Source organism: Poecilia mexicana, unplaced genomic scaffold, assembly GCF_051168715.1.
Source record: "Poecilia mexicana isolate PSO_F unplaced genomic scaffold, ASM5116871v1 scaffold_7, whole genome shotgun sequence".
NCBI lineage: Eukaryota > Metazoa > Chordata > Actinopteri > Cyprinodontiformes > Poeciliidae > Poecilia > Poecilia mexicana.
This window is the reverse complement of record NW_028263376.1, coordinates 7952222-7971783: the sequence shown is the minus strand read 5'-3', so window position 1 is coordinate 7971783 and position 19562 is coordinate 7952222. Positions and strand designations below refer to the sequence as shown.

At 40.1% G+C, this 19562-nt stretch overlaps 1 protein-coding gene across 2 annotated transcripts; it reads right to left on the bottom strand.

Annotated features, from left to right (window-relative positions):
* Positions 1 to 1256: 1256 nt before the first annotated feature.
* brpf3b (bromodomain and PHD finger containing, 3b) lies at positions 1257 to 18234 on the bottom strand. Of its 2 annotated transcripts, XM_014973723.2 has the most exons (13): positions 17524 to 18232; positions 13757 to 15315; positions 13504 to 13660; positions 13260 to 13391; positions 12684 to 12812; positions 10693 to 11005; positions 10308 to 10601; positions 6643 to 7239; positions 4351 to 4432; positions 4178 to 4266; positions 4008 to 4102; positions 3767 to 3921; positions 1257 to 2531 (listed from the first exon to the last, which is right to left on the bottom strand). In XM_014973723.2, the coding sequence occupies exons 2-13, from the start codon at positions 15289 to 15291 to the stop codon at positions 2348 to 2350; spliced, it is 3762 nt and encodes a 1253-aa protein (XP_014829209.2). In that variant the 5' UTR covers positions 15292 to 15315; positions 17524 to 18232; the 3' UTR covers positions 1257 to 2347. The 2 variants fall into 2 exon arrangements, 1 of the variants encoding a protein (XP_014829209.2); XR_015763734.1 differs by lacking the exons at positions 1257 to 2531; positions 3767 to 3921 and having other exon boundaries at positions 4082 to 4102; positions 4340 to 4432; positions 17524 to 18234.
* Positions 18235 to 19562: the final 1328 nt, after the last annotated feature.

Below are 19562 nucleotides of genomic sequence, written 5' to 3'. Positions count from 1 at the left end.
AATTAATCTATTAAACTGGATTAATGGATTAAGCTGGATTGTAGACATTTTTTATAAGCATATTTGTGAGCCTGCCTCTTTATTAAATTCAATATAATTTCAGATTTTTCTATAACTTTTCTTCTGGTTAACTTAGAAAGTGAGCTATTATTGTTACAGGTTAGTTTTCTAAACTACAAAAAAGCAACTGTTAGGGATGCTCAAATATGAAAAATTGGACTGATATTGATATCTGATAGTAACACCGGTATTATGCCAGATTTACCAATATTTCATTTTAGAATTTTATTTTATCCGATTACTCGATTAATCGTAAGAATAATCGATAGATTACTCGATTACTAAAATATTCGTTTACAACAGCCCTAATATATATATGTATGTATATATATATATATATATATATATATATATATATATATATATATATATATATATATATATATATATATATAAAGGTGCAACCCTTAAACTGAAGACTGAAAAAATTAAAAACCAAGCGGCAATAAATTGAGTTGAATCAGTTAAAGCAACTAAAAAAAAAGTAAAATTGTAAGTTTAATAAAATGTAAATTTGTCAGTTATTCTTTATACTTAGCTTTTCATTTAAAGCTACAAAACAGCATAGAATGAAGTTGAATCAATGTACAATTGTGAGATGAATCAACGTTAAATCAGCTCAATAAAAATGTAAAATAGTGAATTCAATCAACTTAATGACATAAAATAGCAAGATAAATAAAATAGCAAATCCACCAGCTGATTATGAATTCTTTTGCAGGCTTGTGGGAACAAACCAGTATACTCAGGACTCACCAGTTCCATTCATTATGGGGTTTGTAGTTTTGTCAACTACCCAAATTCCTCAGCCAAAGCGAATGGGTGGAGGATGTGCTGCTGCTGAGAATGTTAAGCTCTGCTAGAACAGCTCTAAAGTAAAATACACCCGACCGCTGCAGGAAGTATTTATTTCCATTGACCTGGTTAAATTATTAAGCTGAAATAGTAGCAGCAACTTTACATCCGAGTTTGACTTTATGACGTAGAAAAAGCAAACTCTCTTTTTATAGTATTGGTGTCAAACAACAAGTTGTGTTTGACACCAAACACAGTGTTCCTCAAAGCTGAGGAATTTGGGTAGTTGTAACCTACCCAACCTGTAACCTCATACAGATGAATGTTTTTTTTTTCCATTATAAAATTGTCTGATTGCAGCTGAAAGTTGCAACAAATAAGTGGAACAGTGTGCAATCTCAGACCTTATGGGAATATCTGGGTTTATTTTGAATTTGCCAACATAAAATTGATAGTTATTTTATAGTTATACCACAACTGTTAGCCTGAGACATAAAACAAAGTATATGACAGATGACTAGAGAAAAAAATCCACAGGACTCCAGATACATAAACATTTTTTAATAGAATATTTTCCAAAATGTGGAAACTGGTTAAGAATTTTGGTGAGCTGGTAAAATATAAACAGTAGCGATAAGCTTATCGGGGTGAACTTTTCACTGGATGAAATCGGGCTCTAGGAAATAAATAGAATCATTGAGTGGGTCAAAGTCAAAAGCTTGTGCTTGGTATAGAAAAAAAACAAATCAGCAAAAATCAGTTAAAATGCTATCTGCTTTTCAATTAAAAAAACCTCACTCCATTTTTTTTCTTAAATAAGATCTCTCAATTTAATCAATATAACTTTATTTCTATAGTTTTTGTCTTCCATAAATAAATTATTTCTCTGTATCAAAAGAGATTTCAAATATAAAGAGCATCGGCTCATTTTGTCGAATGCCAAGATTACACAACAATGCAAAACACTCAAACTATAGTTAATTTACAGTAAAGACAAATATCCATACACTGCAGGAATTATTTCATGGCGAGTCTCGCCTCGCCCTTCAGAAGGCTGATTGAAGTACGCATTTAAAAACATTAAATTAGAATGAGCTTGATAACGCAAAGTCGTATGTACAAAAACTACCAGTAAAATATACATGAGTCTTTTTGTAAAAAGTTTAAAACATAGAAAATCTATTGTATAAAAGAAGGCAGTGATGTGTTTATCGGTCTCCGGCAGCTCTTTTTAAATCTCTTTCCTAATGGCTTGATCCCTCAGCAGCAGGATTAGCAGAACCTCAGGCTCTTTTACATTTGATTCCTGATATCCAGCTGGAGTTGAGGACACACACCTCTGAATGTCCCTGAAAGAGGGGGAATTAACGCTTACTGCAGCAACGTGAGGCTTAATGTAACTTCATTTACACATCATCTCCCTAATGACACGAAGCAGTTTCTGTCAGACACCGGCGGCTCAGTCTGGGACCCGGCAGCTGCTCCGCGGCGTCTACAGGTAGCTGGAGGTGACGAAGCAGTGGCTGTGGCTGACTCGGCTCTGGTGGATCATGGCGCGGTCGTACGCCACCTGGACGGACTTGCGGATGCTGGACTTGCGACCCTCCATGATGCGCAGCTTGTCCGCCGTGTCGTCGACGCCCAGGTGTGTCAATTTGTCGCGGGGGAGCCACTGCCTGAAACACCGGAGACAGAGTTCGGACCGTGAAGGAGTTTTATTTTTTTAAATATTAAAGAAGCACATCTTTCTTACAGACGTCCTCTGGAATCTACTCGAACTCCTCGATCTTTTTGACGTTCTTACAATAAAACCACATGTCAACTCATCTACACATCAGTTCACAACAAATGGAATCTCAAGGAACTTTAGAAAAATATCCATTTATATAGAGAAATAGTCTTAGTACAATTCAACCCAATCAATGTAGACTGATTCAAGGTCAATTACATGCATGTCATTTTGACTCTCGTGCTTAAATTTGTTCCAATAGGATTTCATGTAATAAACCAACATTAAAAAAACACTCATATGTGAGTCCAGGCAGGTGAGCGAATACTTTTGTCAAAACAGTGTGGCTTCCTTGTTCTCTGACAAACTAATAATCCAGTGATGTGTTTGTCTGTGAATGATTTCCGATTATAAATACAGGACCATCAACAACAGTCACAATAGCAACAATAATGACAGTAATATTAATGATAAAATAATATGCAGACCAAGCAGCCTATATCTTCTTTGATAGGGGGGCAGTAGGGGACCTGAATAAGGGCTGGGGGGTTCCTGGCCCAAAAAGGTTGAGAAAACTGTCCTAGAGACTGAATAGAGAGCATCTGTTTACATCAATTGTTCAAGTCACAGACTCCAAACAGGGTTTAGGTTTGAACTAGCCCATTCTAGTTTGACCTAATCCACTCCACTGCAGCTGGACGTGTATGGGGGCATCGTGAGCTTCCTTTCTTAGTGTCCAGTAGGTTTTTTCCATCTGGGGTTTACTTTACATCCATCTTCCAAAAAGCTTCCTTGTCTCAAGAAAGTGAAAGCCCATCAGTGATGGGTTTGGCGAGTAGATCTCAGGCTGTAGCTTTGCGGTTGTGCCATACTCTCATGTCGGGACGACTGACTGACACACATACTCCATGAAGTGCTAGAAGCCTGGAAACCCTGCATTAAACTTCCCCACAGCTTTATTTCTGACTCATGTTCTATGTTCGTGATGCCGTTTGCATACAAACGCTTTTCAGATCTAAAAATGTTTCAACTCACTTTCCTTCCGCCTCATAACTTGTGTTGAGTTAAGCTTGTGGTCGCAACGGAACAATTAAGACAAGTTTTCCCTTTGCAGCCAGACACTAAAACATCTCTACCCTTTAGCCGACTTCATAACCTCCATTTAACATCTGTGAAACTCACCACGTCCGCTTGTTATCGAAGAAAAGCACCAGGTAGAGTCTGTCGTTTGTCTCCTCTTGTCTCTGCTCTCCCAGTCGGAGGACGTCCTTGGGTGGGACGGGGATAGGAATCCCGTTCAGCAGCAGGCCTTCCTCTGGCATCTCTGGGTCGATGATCTGAACCAAACAGAGCAACGGGGAGCGTTGAGCCAAAAAGTCTTTTGACAGCTCAAACGGGATGATCAATATGATGAGTAGCTCACCAGAGCGGGATAGGAGGGATAACCTCTGCACTTCGCCCACACCAGCTCTAACGGCTCCAGCTCCGTCTCGTCCTCCTCCGACTGACTCCCGTTGCCTGCAAAGCAACACATTCTGTGTTTAACGCAGATCAAGAAAAGAACATGCGTTATTGTGGCATAATGTGAAGTACCGGTGTAATCCGAATCTCCGTTGACTATGTCAAGAAGAGGGACGTTGGAGAGAGAAGGCTTTCCGAGGCTTCGTCTGGGTGGCGAGTTGCTGTGGGATCAAACATGCTGGACCATTATCGACTGATCAGGCATCACCAAAACCAGACAAAGGAGATAATCACCTTCATCTTACATTTCTTTGTGGAGGACGGGGCAGGACCGTGACTCTGAGTCGGAGTTGCTGTCTTTGTGCCTTTCGAACCTGTTGGTCAGTCCTGAAAACAAACAAAGCATCCGTTATCCTCAGCCTCGTCTTATTACTATAAGAGCTTCAGATCTGAGCTAAAACAATGTAAATCAAATTCACATCCTCTGATTCATTAGAAAATAGATTCATTAGATTCAAAATAGATGACACCAATTTAAAATTGAGATAATAAATAGAATCACATGTATTATAATAGGGCTGCTGCTAACAATTATTTTGATTATTCAGATTATTAACGGATAAAAAAACACACACATTCTGATTTTAAAACAGAGAGTATTAGGAATAGTTGGGCGATTTGTTCTTAGAAGTTTATGTAGCACTATTAATACTACTATCATAACAAAAATGAGGATAAAAACTATTCCTTGTTTTAGGTAGCTGCATGGCAGCATTCACAGCGCCACAAACAAATGCTGGTCTTGCAAAACATTCCTTCTTGATATGATATAATATTGCTAAACTGCAAATAGAGACTCCTTTCATTTGCTCGTATTTTCAAATTTACCTGTTTCACGTGAGAATAGCGGGAGAAAATAGTAAAATTAACAAATTTGTCTGGTTGTTTGCATTAACTGACATTTGTAGCAATGATGAATTAAAATTCTTACAAGAAATCTTTCACAATTAATTAAAAAAAAGATAAAGATACATGTCCACCTCTAGTATCAGTATGAGTATTTGAGCTAAAAGAATTTAAATCAAATTGTTTGACCATTTATGGAGATAAATGGTCACCAGTAGGCTCAAACCTCACATTTAATTCTAAATAGCTTTCTGAAAATGTTACTTTACAACATATTTTCACACATCTATGATACATTATTATAGGGTTGGACAATACGACTGAAAAACATATAATATGAGCATTTCATATCAGTTCTTATTGATATTTGTAGATATTGATAATAATTGGTTTGTTTTTTTTATTTCTGAAATACTGAAAATATGAATTTGGCCCTATTTGTATAGGGCGCAGTCAAATTGCTCACCCATCCGCTGTGTTTACAAACAAAGAAACCCTCTATACTTAGTTCCCATAAGTCTGAACAGGAAGTAATTTGTGCCACCAAGCAGCCATCTTGGTTGGCAAGCGCAGCATAAAGCAAAGCAAAGGCTTCAAGACCAACAAATACAAAGTACAGAACTCAAAAATTGTAATCGAGTAATAGTTGTAATATACTGTTTATAAATTACATAGGAATGCAGAAAGAGCTAGAGCTTGTTCATTGTTGTCAAAGGTACCGTCAGTTACAGACACCTACCAAGATGGCCGAAGGCTACAAAGTTTCTGTAAGTGTGACGTCAAATGAGAATACCGTATTTTCCGCACTATAAGGCGCACCTTCAATGAATGGCCTATTTTTAAACTTTTTTCATATATAAGGCGCATAGAATAGACACTAGAATAGAGGCTGGAGTTACATTATGCATCCACTAGATGGAGCTGCAGTAAACGGAATGTCAACAAAATAGTCCGACTCCGGTCGGTGAGCAGAGCCTTCCGCGACTGGGCCGGGGCGTGGCCGGACAATGGTCACCCTTCTCCGTTCGCGCACAGCATGTTGGTGGAGAACGTGGTGCTAAATGACCTGCAGACGACCTGATTATAGACGGTCAGTAGGTAGATAGGTCAGTCAAATTTTATTAATAGATTACAAACCAGCGTTCTGACAACTATCCCAGCATGCACCGCGCGCTTCTTCTTCTATGGGCGAAAATGAAGTCGGCGGCTGCTTACCGTAGTTGCTAGACCTGTTGTGGCTCAATATTGGTCCATATATAAGGCGCACCGGATTATAAGGCGCAATGTCGGCTTTTGAGGAAATTGAAGGTTTTTAGGTGCGCCTTATAGTGCAGAAAATATGGTACATATAAAAAGTTATCACGTGGTAATAAAAGAGATCGCTGAGGAAAGACCTTCTTGAAAGAGTTTCATCAGTCAATGTTTCAACCAACAGCTTTACTTTCTGGGCTGCAGTTACCGCGGTAACCATTTCAAAACATGTAAATTGTAAACTGATTGAACTTTTGCTATTTGTGTACAACACCAGACCAATTAACCCTTGCAGTTATTTGTAATGCATCTAAAATTAGTATTTTCCACAACTCTTCAGAGCTAAATAAGAGTCTCTGTTAGTCGTAGTAACTAGGAGACCGCCCACCTTTAAAAGAAGACATTCAAGAGTTTAATACAAGTATGTAAAGCTTTCTAACCGCTTTCCAGTGAATGATTCACTGTCCTCTCCAATTCTGTATCTGACGACGCTTCTCGACCAGGGGTCCACACTTCATAAAGAGTGGGAGGTCCAGGGCTTTTCTGTGGGGTTCTGGATGCTGGTGTGGAGGACGGGGAGCTGGTTGTTGAACTAGGGGCGGTGGGGTTGCTGCTCGTATTCTCGTCCTGCAGCCCCTTCCCGTTAAACACGGGGTTCTCTTTTTCCCTGCAAAGCTTCGCTCCGTTCTTTGCTTTCTTGAACAAGACAGAGGTCCGCCGTCCGACTCCCCCGGTGGCGGGCCGTGGAGAGACGGAGAGCGCCGGCGGGGCGTTGGCTATGACCTGCCCCTCATAGTGCAAAGTGGGAGGTGGTGTCACGCAACATTCTCCTCGTGCTTTAGTGCAATTAATGTTTTCTGAGGCGCTGTTCAAGTGGTTGCTGTCTATTTTAAGGCGCTTGCAGGCCCAGGAGGAGGACTGGACCTCCCCTGTCATGGGCCGCAGTGTGGGAGGTTCTAGAGGCGGTTCTCCTTGTCGGGGAGGAGGAGATGGGCCTCTAGGTTCCAGTCTTGGGGGAGAAGTGGATTTGAGGTCATCTAGAAGAAGAAAAAAAAATATGTAAAGATAATTTAAACATAATTCTTTACAAATAATTGGTTATGCTGTACGTAGTATGATGTGGTAGTTTTCACACACACGAAAATGGCGTCTTTTTCCCAATGGTTACATTTCATTCTTACACACCAACCACAGCCCGAAAAGAGTTAAGATATTAAAAATGGAGGACTTCATCGAGACAAGTGACTAAAGAAAATCGCTCTCACAACTGTACACCAGCAACATGGCAACGTTTTACATAGAGATGCACCGTGAATTCAAATGGTGTCCAGAATCAGACGACCTTCTTCCGCTTGAAGGGCCAAGAATTGAGATCGATCTGATGGTGGAACAAAATCTAGAAGCTACCAGGCGTGGAAGTTGTTACTGAGGGAAGAAGACTCAGGATATTTTAATTGTGCTTCCATTATACATTTTTTGATATTCTACTAATGTCGAAAAAACACAATTTTGCAATTGTGATGCCATTAAATAAGAAATGCAATCAACATCACATGTGGAATCTACTTGTTCACGTGATTGAAAGTCAGGTGGCAATGAATGTCAACAGTTGCATGGGCAATACTCATATTTCAGCCACGGCGCTAGTGCTCATCTGTCAGTCGTCAGAGTCATCAGAGGAGACGTCGGCGTCTTATTCAGGCCTTGGAGCATCAAGTTCCTTGTACTTAGGGGTGGTTATGTATACATGAGGCGTTTTGGTAAAATTGCTGTTTTGGGCTGCGATTTCACATAAGAGCTATGGATTCAACACTTTCAATGACAAGCTCAACTTTTGATGAACATTGCCAGACTGTGAGATTTCTGGTTGGACTAGATGCACAAAGGCCAAGGAGGTCAGTGCCTATAACTAAGTGAGTTGTTGCTGTACGCAAAATTCACAATTTTCAATGTGGCTGAAAAAGGATCTCAATTCCAGTGCAGAAACATTTTATCAATACACTTGAGTTTAGGGCTGTTGTAAACGAATATTTTAGTAATCGAGTAATCTATCGATTATTCTTACGATTAATCGAGTAATCGGATAAAAAAATAATAATAAAATGAAATATTGGTAAATCTGGCATAATACCGGTGTTACTATCAGATATCAATATCAGTCCAATTTTTCATATTTGAGCATCCCTAACAGTTGCTTTACTGTAGTTTAGAAAACTAACCTGTAACAATAATAGCTCACTTTCTAAGTTAACCAGAAGAAAAGTTATAGAAAAATCTGAAATTATATTGAATTTAATAACAAAGAGGCAGGCTCACAAATATGCTTATAAAAATGTCTACAATCCAGCTTTTAGTTTATGTATTCAGCTTCAGTGAGTTTAATAGATTAATTAAACTCACCTTGCCACCTAACCTGTCACGCTTTGGGTTTGAAAATACGGGAAATGCCGTCTGGAGTGGGAGGAGAGGGCGAATGAAGAACGTAAGATGGGGTGGAGGGGAGGAAATAGACCAGCGGACTGACGAACCGTTAGACCGGGGGACGAACACGGGGGGAAGCAATACGGGATATTTACGACACCTTCACTGGTCACACTCAGAAACTCATCTACCAGCCATGTACGATGCGCTCCGCCACCCGTTTCTTCTGACCGGGATATGAAATTTATTGTGCGGTTCGTCGGTAAAGCTACATTTACACGGTAAGCATCAGCTACTCAGCCGCCCGCCCTGTTCAGGCTATCCGCTCACCTCAGCGCTCTTCCCGCCGTTCGCTTTCAACCAGCAGCCCCGGAGGAGAAATGCTGCCGTACTCCAGGCATTCCCCCAGTCATTTTAAGGATGCTTATTGGTTCCCCAAAAACGATAAAAAGTCTGGCATTATCATCAATCAATAAAATTCCCACGGGCCAATCTTGAAGATTGGACTTTATGCCGCTGAGACTTAGCTTTTGTCAACAACTCAGAGGCGGAAGTGAGAGCTCCGCGCAACGCAAATGAAGTCCCGGCCGGAACACGGTGCGCTAACTAATAAAACATAAATTAACGAAGCTTCGAGGCAGGTAAATTTTCCTCGAGGAATTTTAGTAATCGAGGTACTCGAATCATTCGAGGAATCGTTTCAGCCCTACTTGAGTTACTTTCAAATTTATTTCCGTAATTCCAATCTGCAAAATTTTATGATCAATGGAAATGCAGCTAGAGGTTCTTAAAATGAAGACAGAGAAAACGAAGACTTAAAAAGAAAACTTTTGTAAATAAATGAACATCTGGATGTTCTAGACTGCCGGAGAAAGAGTAAGACAGAAAGGCTGACAGAATACAGCAAACTAAGCCGCTTCATTTTATCCTTTTGAGCTCCCAACGTCTGTCATGCACAATTTGGAAATATTACTAGCCGTTTGTAAAATATAAACACAATCATATTTTTGCAGTGCAAGCTGTGCTAATCACTCATATGTCTTTAGCTTAAGTGGTAAATTCTGTTTTTTTTATTTGTTGTTTTTTTTTGTTTTTATTTTTAGTTTTTGCAAACACTGTGACATCGCTTCTATTCTTATAAAAGAAATAAATTGCTTGGGGCAGGAAGGCCAGAACTAATATTTTACATCCCAGTTCTAAATCTTCTTATTCTGTAGTTTTTAAAGAGAAATCAAACAATGCTGGTCAATAAACCTTTTATCAGTGCATCCCTAATTTTACTGCTAAAAATGTGTTTTGATGTTTGTCTTTGAGGGTCTGACCGGACCCGTCTGTAATCAGGAGTGAGATGATATGGCATGACTGAAAGTGGCCCAAGGAGTGGTGAATCCATGAGAGTGATGTATAAAGGAGGTGCAAACACAGCGTGCACTAGAAGAGAGGAGTTGTGAGGCAGCCATGGCCAACGAGACTCTCTGGGCCCCTACTTACTAGACTGGAGACAGTGGGGTTGTTGGGGTTGGTGCGTTAGGGGAACCCTGGCTCAATTACCTGAGGACAATGTTCCATTAGCTCAAGTTTCACAACTGATCTCAATGAAACAAATTAGTCTTTCAAAAGATTCATGCACTGGAAATTTAATTCTCATGTTAATCTAGAGCATTTCATTGCCCTCTCCTCTTACCCTTGTCTGAGGAGGACAGACTATTGTCTGCCTTGGCATTGTTACTGTTGTATTCTTCATCGTCGTCATCGTCTTCGTCCTCTTCTTTAACATGCCCGTTGTGGATGCCGTGGCTCATGGGGTGACCCTGTCTGAGCCGGAGCTTGTTGATCTCACGTCGAAGCTGGCGGATGCGTTTGGCCCGGGCGCCGCTGCACCGCATGGATGTGACAAAGTCTAGTTTCTCCAGAAGCTCCTTCAGCTGCTCTTCCATTGTCATGTGGAGTCGGTTGTCTGGATCCAGAACACTGTCAACTGAGCACATTGACAAGTTCAAATAGGACTGGAGGTCTTAAGGAAGTGTTTCCCACAAGAAGAAGTTCCCACTAATGCCACAAGACCTTACCGTCCTCCCAGGTGCAGCTGTAGAAGTCTCTCTTCTGGGGCGACTCAGGGAGGTGCATGCCGGTGTCCAGGTCAAGGCCGGCGTTTGTGGCTTGTCTTTGGGCATGGCGCAACACAGCACCCCCCAAGTCACGCAGACGCAGCGCTGTTTTGTAGAAGACTGTGTCTTTGGTGTTATACAGGAGGCAGTTTGACACCATCAGATTAAAGTCAGCCTCCAGGTCAGCCACAGAACGGTAAGCGTGACTCTCAAGCTTGGAGCGCATAGTGGAGAAATCCATTGGATAAGTGATGAACTCAAGGTAGTCTGGAACCTGAAAATGGAACAAATGTTTTCTCTTTAAAAATACTGAACACACTCAGATTAAAAAGTACTATGTTTCCATAGGTTGAGATGGCTTTACAGTGGAATAAGATAGAAAATTCAATTAACAGAGCAGAATGTTTTCCAATCAGAATTACTTCTTCTGCCTTCAATCAATGCTTTAATGTCCATTTAGCAGAGGCCAGGAAGTGCAAACGCACAGCAAACATGTGAATGATGCTAACTCCAAAACACAAAAGCAACAGAAAAATATTGCAAAAAAATGTTGCAATTACATAAAACAGGAACAAACACCTACAATTAACAAAACAAATGCAAAACGAAAAATGCTGCAACAACAGGAGATGGAAGTAAAAGGGAAAATGGTGCAAATAGCAAAAACATCTGCAAATATGAAAAGCGGCAAACTACCTCAACAAAACCAAAGTGCTCCAGACCACTAGGAGGAGTCTGGAGTCGGTAACATTAATATGTAAATATTCTTCTGTTCAATGTTATCATCAAGTGTCACACAACTTTTCTTTCTTTCTTTGTTCTTCAATTTTCCTTTTGGACATCTATGACACCATAGACGTTCCATTAAATCATGACATCCCATCTTTAACAGACATATACGTGTATGGTGTTTACAGAGAGACTGGTCCGATACGATTTGTTGGTCGACTCCACCTAGTGGTCTGGAGCTTTTTCGTTTTGTGGAGCGAGTTTGCAGCATTTCATACTCGAGGTAATGGTAACACAGTGACGACTGGAGACAGCGCTGCTCCGTCTCCATTCATTTCTATGGAGTTTGTGCGGCGAGGCAACGGACGCTTGCACTTATCCTGATGAGCGAACAGTGTAATTCGTTCATGTGAAATTTATAGCTTGTACATACAGACTCAGGCTGGCGATGCTACACAAGAAAGTTGAAAATTGTTCAACTTTTGTCATCATTTTCACCATCTGTCTTGTGTATTGGGTTCAGCCTCAGTGGAGGAAAACTGAAGCTTTTAGCTCCCTGTGCATTTAGCCGTTACCAAGGAAACGAGAGAGGAGGAGTAACTCGAGGCACCGGAGTGAAGCTTTTCGTCATCCAGTCTCGAAAGAGAGAGACATGACGAAAACAAACAAGCAATATTATCGCCCTCATTTTAATTTAATTAACTGATTTATAGTTTATCGCGACAGGTCTAACAGCGACAGGACTATATGTCGCTTTATGTTGCTGTGTGACATAATATTGTCATTTTGAGACAATATTATGTCTCAATATTATGTTTGTTGCTGTTGAATAACAGCAAGTTATTCCGCTCCCGACACAAACACCAACCTCTGGAGAAATCTCTCACACTCCCTCTGGATCCTCTGATCAATTCATCTCAAGTTATGGCAAAATGTTTTTCCTTATTATAGGAAAATTTCAATATAGTATTTCTTAAAACACAAAGCAGTCTAGGTAGTAGCACAAACTCCAGTTTCTTACTGCAGCTGTCACCGTTCGTTTTCTGCAGTAGGTTTAACTTTGAACTTCAGTCAGGTATGGTCTATCCAGCTTTCTAAGTTTTAAAACTAACTTCCATCAGTGTCCTAGATGATTTTATTTAACTGGGAACTAAAGAACATCCAATGAAACAGGCTACCAGTTCACCGAGAGTTTACAATACAATATAGACAAGAAGCCTTACCTCCTTCAAGTTAACTGGCTGGGCAAAAATGTGAGCAGTGTCCTTCTCCTGAAGATGGTCCAGGGTGGCACGCAGCAGCATCAACATTGGAGTGAGCTGCATCTCTAAAGCTGATTGGTGAACTTTGACCTGCAGTTGAAGAATACAGACTTGTCAGGTTTTAATAGGAAGAGATTTACTGACAACTGAATAAGCATAGTACTTATTGGAAACAAGCACAGTCTACATTTAGCAGTTTAAAGATGACACAATTAGCTAAATTTCATAGGATAAGAGATCGGAGGTAAATTATTATTACAAGGACATCAAATTACATTAGACTATGTTTTATTTTTAAACCTTTATTTTTGTACAATTTCAAAACATTTAATTGGCGAGGCTTACATTTAAAGCTTGCTTATTTAATTAATTCTGCTTTAGATTATTCTCCCGTGTGTCCGTATACAACAATGTGGTGAAGAAGCAGCTGAACTGCACCAGAGTAAGACCCAAAGTCCAGTGGGTTTCAGCTTCTATTTCTTTACTTTTACATATGATAGGATAACAATATTAGCATAAAGACTAGCCCACTGTTACCTGTTCCCGTTTGAGCTTCTCTCTTTTGCGTATGAGCTCCACCAGCAATCTGGCTTTTTCAAGATCATGCCGGAGTTTCTGCCAGTATCTCAAAGCTTCTCTTGCTGCAGAAATCTTCTCGTCCACTTCAGGCTGAACAAAACATCTCATTTTACAGCTTGTAAAGGTACATCTCACAAACAGCAAGTCATGTGTCTTTTTATTTTTTGTTGTTGTTGCAATAATTAAAACAGAAAAAAAATACCTGTTCTGTCGTCTTTTGTGATTGGATGTTGGAGTGCAACTGCCGAACCAGTGCCACACCGTTTCTTGACTGACGCTTTAGCAACCAGTAGCTATGCAGCCTCTGCATAAACTGGTTTTTCCTTTGCATGAGGATTCCTTTGGAGATTATATTCAACCTGTAGCAGATGAGAAATAAGCATCTTACTAAATGGATTCTGAAAATGTGATATAGGAAAAAAACCTAATACTGGACATGATCAAGAAAAGCAAACCTGCTTGTGGGTATCTGCAGCACCGTGACCTGTGGAGAACCTGTGGTTTGGGTTGTACACTGTGTATTTTTCTTCCCTTTCTTCTTATCTGCTGGCTCATCTTCACACTTCCTGCCTTTTTTAGGCAAAGTCGGACCATCCGTGTAAGCGCTGCGCCCTCTGCTCGCCCTTCTCCTGCTGCCCACGATTCGCCCCTCACTCTCCTCGTCGGACTCCGACTCCTGTCCCAGAGGCGAGTGCGTCTCGCAAAACGCCGTCTTCTTTACTGAAAACGTTGTGCCATTGATGCCCGTTTCCCTGACGGGATCGATCTTCATGAACAGACCGGCCCGCTGAGCGCATGTGACGTGAAATGCGGTGTAACAGTTGGCCTTGTGGCACTGAATACACGCGCCGCGGCCCTTCTGCTTGCAGAGGTAGCAGGTTAACTTCCAGCGAGCTGGAGGAATGTTACCAACCCCTTCAACCGGTTCTAGAAACACAGTGTTGGCAAAGCACACTTCGGGAATCCATATAGCACAGACCACATGCGCCCAACGACTCTCGCTTGTTTGTTTGAAAGCCCCTCCCCGGTTAGGACACAAGACGCAGTCGACAGGTTTCTGAGGAGACTGAAGGCAGCAGCGGCAAAGCCACTGTCCTTCAGGGACGTAGGGAACGCCGTAACACTCCTGGTGCACAGCCAAGTTGCAAGAGTCACAGAACAGGATGACGTTGCTATTGAGACATTCATCGTCCAAGCACACACAGCAGAAGGCGTCGTCGTCAATAGCGCTTTGTGGAGGTGCTCGGATGCGTGCTTCTCTGTACGCCTCCTCCTCCAACCGGTCCACCAGTAGCTCGAAATTGTCTGGCGAAATGGCTGAGAGACCCTCGGAAAGCCGGGAGGCGTTAACCATTTCCAGCCAGGCAGAGTCCTCCTCATCCATGTCATATTCTGCCTTTGTTTCTTGATCCTCAGGGGAGCACTCGATGTATCGGTAATAAGCAGCTGGCAGGGGAGCTGCCTCAACCGGAGTGAAGCTTTCCACAACACGAAACTTAGGCTCAGGGAGGGTTACGTGGGTACTGTTCGATGTGCTGGACTTTTCAGGTGTGTAAGGGTGGGAATTGTGACATTGGTTCTTGGAAGGCTGCGTCGACCTGCCGGAGGCGACTCTGTAGTCTTTCCTGCGACCTCTGAGCGTGGAGACTTTCCGGGGAGTTTGTGCACTGCTGGTGGGCGATACCGACTGCTCACTGTTCTCTTTGTTGCTGTTGCACTCGCTGATGTCCTGAGCCACTGTCTCATCGTCCGTGATGACTTCCAAGGGTTCCAGGACAGAAATGCGGTGAAGTCTTCCATCCAGTTCGACCTCCACCACCTTCTGAGCCTGAGAATAGGAGAGAGTCTCTCTACTTGGAGATGCTTTGAGGCTGTACGGGGATGGAGATCGCTGGCGGCTGCCCCCACGCCCGCCAACTGTCCCATTGGACTTCTTGCCATTTACTCCACCTCCTCCACCCACCTGGCAAGTTCGACGTGGCTTCCTCATAGGCCACTGCTCAAACTTTCACTCCTGTAAATCAAGGACAAAGAAATTTAGGGGACAGTAGTGTATTTTATTTTGTAGAAAATGTTAAACATACCACCAAGTAGGAGTGGGCGGTACGGGCTTAAGGTTTTATCACAATATTTTGTGCTACTATTATGATAATGATAAAAGTGACAATAAATTATTTCTTTTTTTCTTAGGAAGATGTATCGCTACGACTGTGTTACATCATTTATAGCCCCACAAACACAAATACTACTCTTAAAAAGCAAACCATTTGTAATATGCTTCTGTAGGACACCAACCACATAAATCTGTATCACTAAACTGTATACAATAATTGCATTTAATCATATTTTTAAATGTCCAGGGTGTACCCTGCCTCTTGCCTAAAATGTCTCGCTGGAGATAGGCACCAGCAACCCCTCCTGACCCCATTAGGGACAAGGGCGTAAAGAAATAAAATACTTTATTCAGTATTTTCTCCACTGAATAAACAGTGGAGAAAATACTAAAACACTGGCACTGATGTCCTCTCCATGTGGCTGGCAAAGAACAATCCAATCCGTGCCTCAAAATAACCCTGTATAGTTTCTTTGGCTTCCTTTGATCACTTTCTCACAGTCCTTTTCTTTACAGATAGTCTCTGAACAAGGGGTTTCTATTCAGTGCACAGAAAAACAAGGCTGTGATCTGACTTTCCCAGAGGAAATTTTGGTTTGGAGATATATGAATTATTGATATTTTTGTAAAACAAACGCAATGTTTTGTTTCTCTGGAAGAGCAGCTGACAAACTGCTTAAACGTTGGTAGTTTAGCAAAGTGAGGCACGATTAAAATCACCAGATATTGCCACAAATGCATTGGGGTGTTGCATCTCTGTCTTAGCTTCAACAGGTCTGATGATATCACACGCATTGTTGACAACAGCTGAAGGTGGAAACAGTAATGCTCAGGATTGCAGAAACAACATTCACAGTAACAAGTCCTGGATGACATCTACTGGCGACAAGCACTGCTAATCTACCTCCTTTACTCTACTCTCCCTCTGCTCTTTAAATCTCTTTCTGCTCATCTAATCAGGAGGCCTGGCAGAGAGTCGTTGGAGTTGGGGATATGATTCTGCAGCCATGTTTCTTTAAATCGTTTAATACTGCATTCCTATACTCTAGCTGAGTCCTTGTTCATCCAAATTGTTGGCTAGGCATTGTGATTGATGGAAGACATGGTTTTAACGTCTCCCTTCTCTCCCTTCCCTTCTCTCACTCCTTTTTGATACTGCTCTGCATCTACAATGCCTCGTTTTCAAATCCTCTGAGACTTCTGGCTTCATGTGTGGTATTATTTCAGCTTTGCAGTGTTAATCAGCTGCTCCCTGTTGTAAACCACCTTGTTGCTAAGGTTACGCATCATAACAAATAAGTATAAAAAGTATAATCAATCCAACGCCACAGCATCCAAAACCAAAGGCACAGTTGTCCAAAAAAAAGAAGCAATTTTTCTGCCAGAAACACGGCAATTAAAGTTTAAAAAATGAGAAATTTTAACTGAAATTAACTGTCTGTCTAGTAATTATAATTCAACATTGTAAATCATAGATGTAACACAGAAGTTCTTTCACTTGATAAAATGTATTTCCGTGAAAACTATTTAAAGAGATAAACCATTCAGTTGACAGCTAGTTAAATGAAAAGTCTTTGGACAAACCTTCTCTCCAAACACTAGACACTAACAAGGTTAAGTGAGCAGTGGTTTTTCTCGACTTTATCTCATAAACACTTCGTTGAATTTACCTATTCCACAAAACAACGGTCATAGCCAATCGGCTTTCAAGAAAGCTTGACTGATCTGTACAAGAGCCAATCAGCTTCAAGAATATCTTAACCTGAACACATCGGAACCCTCGGTTCCAGCAGTAAAATGTCAGCCATATTTACAATCTTAAAATGCTGTCAAAAGCTTCTAAGCGTTTAACATATCGACATTAGTTCAGTAAACTAAATAAAGGGTTTAACATGTGAAGTCGGTACAAAGTGGCACGGTCATCTGCTTACTGGCAGTGTCATACAGGATTGTCAAGTCAAAATATACATGACAGAGCTAGCCTGCTAACTTTTTAAAGACGGTAGCCGGTTTTATTTTGAGGTTTTCTAAATAAAACAGAAATAAAAGTTCTAAAAGCAGTAAACAAATTAAAAAATACAAAAAGAGAGTAAGTTTGGTAAGTCTTACCTAAAATGCCAGCAGAGTGAACAGGGTAGATCAATAACCGGCGGTTTGAAGCCGTTTTTCCAGTAATGGTCGCTCAGTTCGGCGGTGGGCTTTGCTACACTTCCTAAGCTAACAGCTAATAGCCTGTCACAGTTTGCTACCACAGCCGGTATATTTCACCTTCTTATAACATTCCATGTTTCCCCTAAACTGCCCTTAAAAATAAAAACAGTTAACCCCAAAGCCATAATGAAAATAGTAGGGATATATCAATACCAATAAATACAGGGGCATCTTGTTGTTGATCAAATATTATGAGGAGGAATGCTAGCTTCTTTGGGCTAGTTGGCTAGCTGTTTAGAGTCCAGCTTTACTGTAAAAGCTGAGATGACAAGCTAGTCACCGTACTTGACTTCCGGGTATAGATTTCACAATAATATAACTTAATATAAACATGCCTATCTGTATTATATTTAGAACTACACATAAAAACGAGAGCGAATCTTTTAAAAAAAAATTTAAAATAGCAATAAATAAATAAAAACAAAATATAATAATAATAATAATAATAATAATAATAATAATAATAATAATAATAATACAAAACTTAAGTCAGAATTTAGTTTGCAACTACTTGTTTTTTCATGAAGAGGAGTCAAATGATAACATGTTATAATTTTTGTCAGATCTCCATATGGATCTGTCACACCCATACTTACCGCTACAGTTTTGTTTTGCACTACATTTATCTTTTCTTCTTGTTTTAGCAAGTTATTCTATTTAGAAACAAGAACCTTTGTTTTCTTATTTTTTTAAGTGTAATAATTGAAAGCAGTGGTTTATCACATTAACAAAAGTAAATTTTTAATATGGCAAAACACAGATATTATGATAATATGGCAAAAAAATCACATATTTACACTATAAAACTCATTCACTCTTGCAGTAAATGTTTTCTTTTTTACTTACTTCATAAAAGGTCAAATTTCATGGCCCTATATGTCAGTCTGTATTCCAATAAAAAAATCAACTCATGAACTGAGTTTGAAATAGTCGTTTAATCATGCAAACCTGGCTTGCTATGAATTTATTTTGAAAGCAGCGTGTCTTGCTTCCTGTCGATGGCAACTTAAAGGATTTGACACCAGCTGGTTGGTAAAAGTTTAGCCTGCTCAGAATCCTCCCCCTTTACGTCACCAGGCCACGATTTTCGCGGGCAAGCTTCTTAATAGAAACCTCGTCTCGTTTGTCTGATGTGATGTGCGACTCCTGATGATCTTCCCGTCGTCGATTTCTCAATGTGACTTAATAATCTTAGTAAAACACACGAAGGATATACGATGCTGAAAATCTGTAAATGAGAATACACTCAATCTATGGAGTATGAAAGAATTGAGACATTAACAAAGAATGAATTTAAACATTCAGATATGTATGTCAAAACATCTGCTTAAATGTTACATCAAATTATATAAATTCTCAAAAGACAGTTTAAAAATAAACCCTAGTGAAGCAAGGATGTCCAATGTTTTTGATAATTTAATTTAATTTAATTAATTTGATTTTCCTTTGGAATCAATAAAGTATTTTTGTATTTGAATTTACCCGTTTTGTTATACTGAGGTGCATCAACAATAAAGAGTGGATTAGAAAAGGGGAGAGTGTAAATCACATTACATGTAGGTATGGGTCTATTTACAAAGCAAAATAAAAAATATATATAATCTACTTGACAAAAAAAGGTGCTTGAAAAATGTAACATGCTGAACATTACATGTCATATTTTGTTTTTATTCTCTTCTAAATATTGATTTATATCTGTAGCTAAGACTTAATTATTTCTAGGTAATTTCTGTTTTTAATTGTAGTTTTTAATAGATGTATTATATATACATATATATTTTTAACTTTATTTCATTTGGTAAAGTTCCAGCAACTTATTGTTAATTGATAACAAAGGTATAACTGCATTTAAGTATGTTAGCATGTATGGTAATCTGTGATTTTCATACAGTGTCTAAAACAATGATGCATGTGCATATTTCTGATGGACGTGGTTT